Consider the following 914-nt stretch of genomic DNA (forward strand, 5'->3'; position numbering starts at 1 on the left):
CTTCTATGACAGTGAAGCGCTCGATACATAATCACTTCCTATAATCCTGGCTCTTTCAACTATCACATTTGGTAGTAGATTCCAACATACATTCTCCAGAAACCAACAAAGTTATGTATGTGGCTACTAAGAAACTTGAGCAGAAATTTCTGGAAACACCCAAGTTCGCTCTCTCTCTCTCTCTCTCTCTCTCTCTCTCTCTCTCTCTCTCTCTCTCTCTCTCTCTCTCTTTGTGTTTAAGCTATTCTTTTTTAACATGTAAAAAAATGACATTGTTTTATTTTTGCTAGCAGATGTGAGCTTCACGTTGTAGGTGTGCTGGGCTCAGTGCAGGTATGGATGGGGTGCGTGGAGGAGGTGATGACTTGGTGGCCGGAAGGGAACAGAGAGGATTAGATACACTTCTGGGAAGTTCTGCGGAAGAAGTCGTGGCACCCTATAGCTAAGCTGCCAATAAGGTTGATAAACTCTTGGAAATCTAGCTGCCCATCATTGTTGAGGTCCGGCTTCTTCGTCGTGCAGTCAAGAACACCGGGGTCCTTCTGGTTCTTCGTGAAGGCGGCCAGCTCCATGTTCATGAAGGAAAGGAATTCTGTTTTCGAGAGTTGACAGCTGTTTCCATCCTTCCCACTGTACTTTTGGAAAACAGCAATCAGGGATTCGATGCATCTCTCAGTTTCTGTAGGCATTTTGCCAAGCTGAGGAGCGAGGTCCGGCTGCGACTGCAGCTGTCGGTGGCTGGGACCGGAGTCGTGTTTAAGCTATTCCTAATGGGCTTCAAAGGTGACTCTGTGGGTAAGAGCACTGGCTGCTTTTCTAGAAGACCTGAGTTTGTTTTCCAGCACCCACATCAGACAGCTCACAGGCACCCACAACTCCACAGGCACTCACATGCATGGGCACACACACACACA

The 914-nt window shown here is 47.3% G+C and overlaps 1 protein-coding gene across 1 annotated transcript; it reads right to left on the minus strand.

Annotated features, from left to right (window-relative positions):
• Positions 1 to 392: 392 nt before the first annotated feature.
• LOC127684472 (protein S100-A11-like) lies at positions 393 to 698 on the minus strand. Its single transcript, XM_052181392.1, has one exon. It carries the CDS (start codon positions 687 to 689, stop codon positions 393 to 395), a length of 297 nt encoding a protein of 98 aa, XP_052037352.1. The 5' UTR covers positions 690 to 698.
• Positions 699 to 914: the final 216 nt, after the last annotated feature.

The sequence above is a fragment of the Apodemus sylvaticus genome, chromosome 5, assembly GCF_947179515.1.
Source record: "Apodemus sylvaticus chromosome 5, mApoSyl1.1, whole genome shotgun sequence".
Lineage (NCBI taxonomy): Eukaryota > Metazoa > Chordata > Mammalia > Rodentia > Muridae > Apodemus > Apodemus sylvaticus.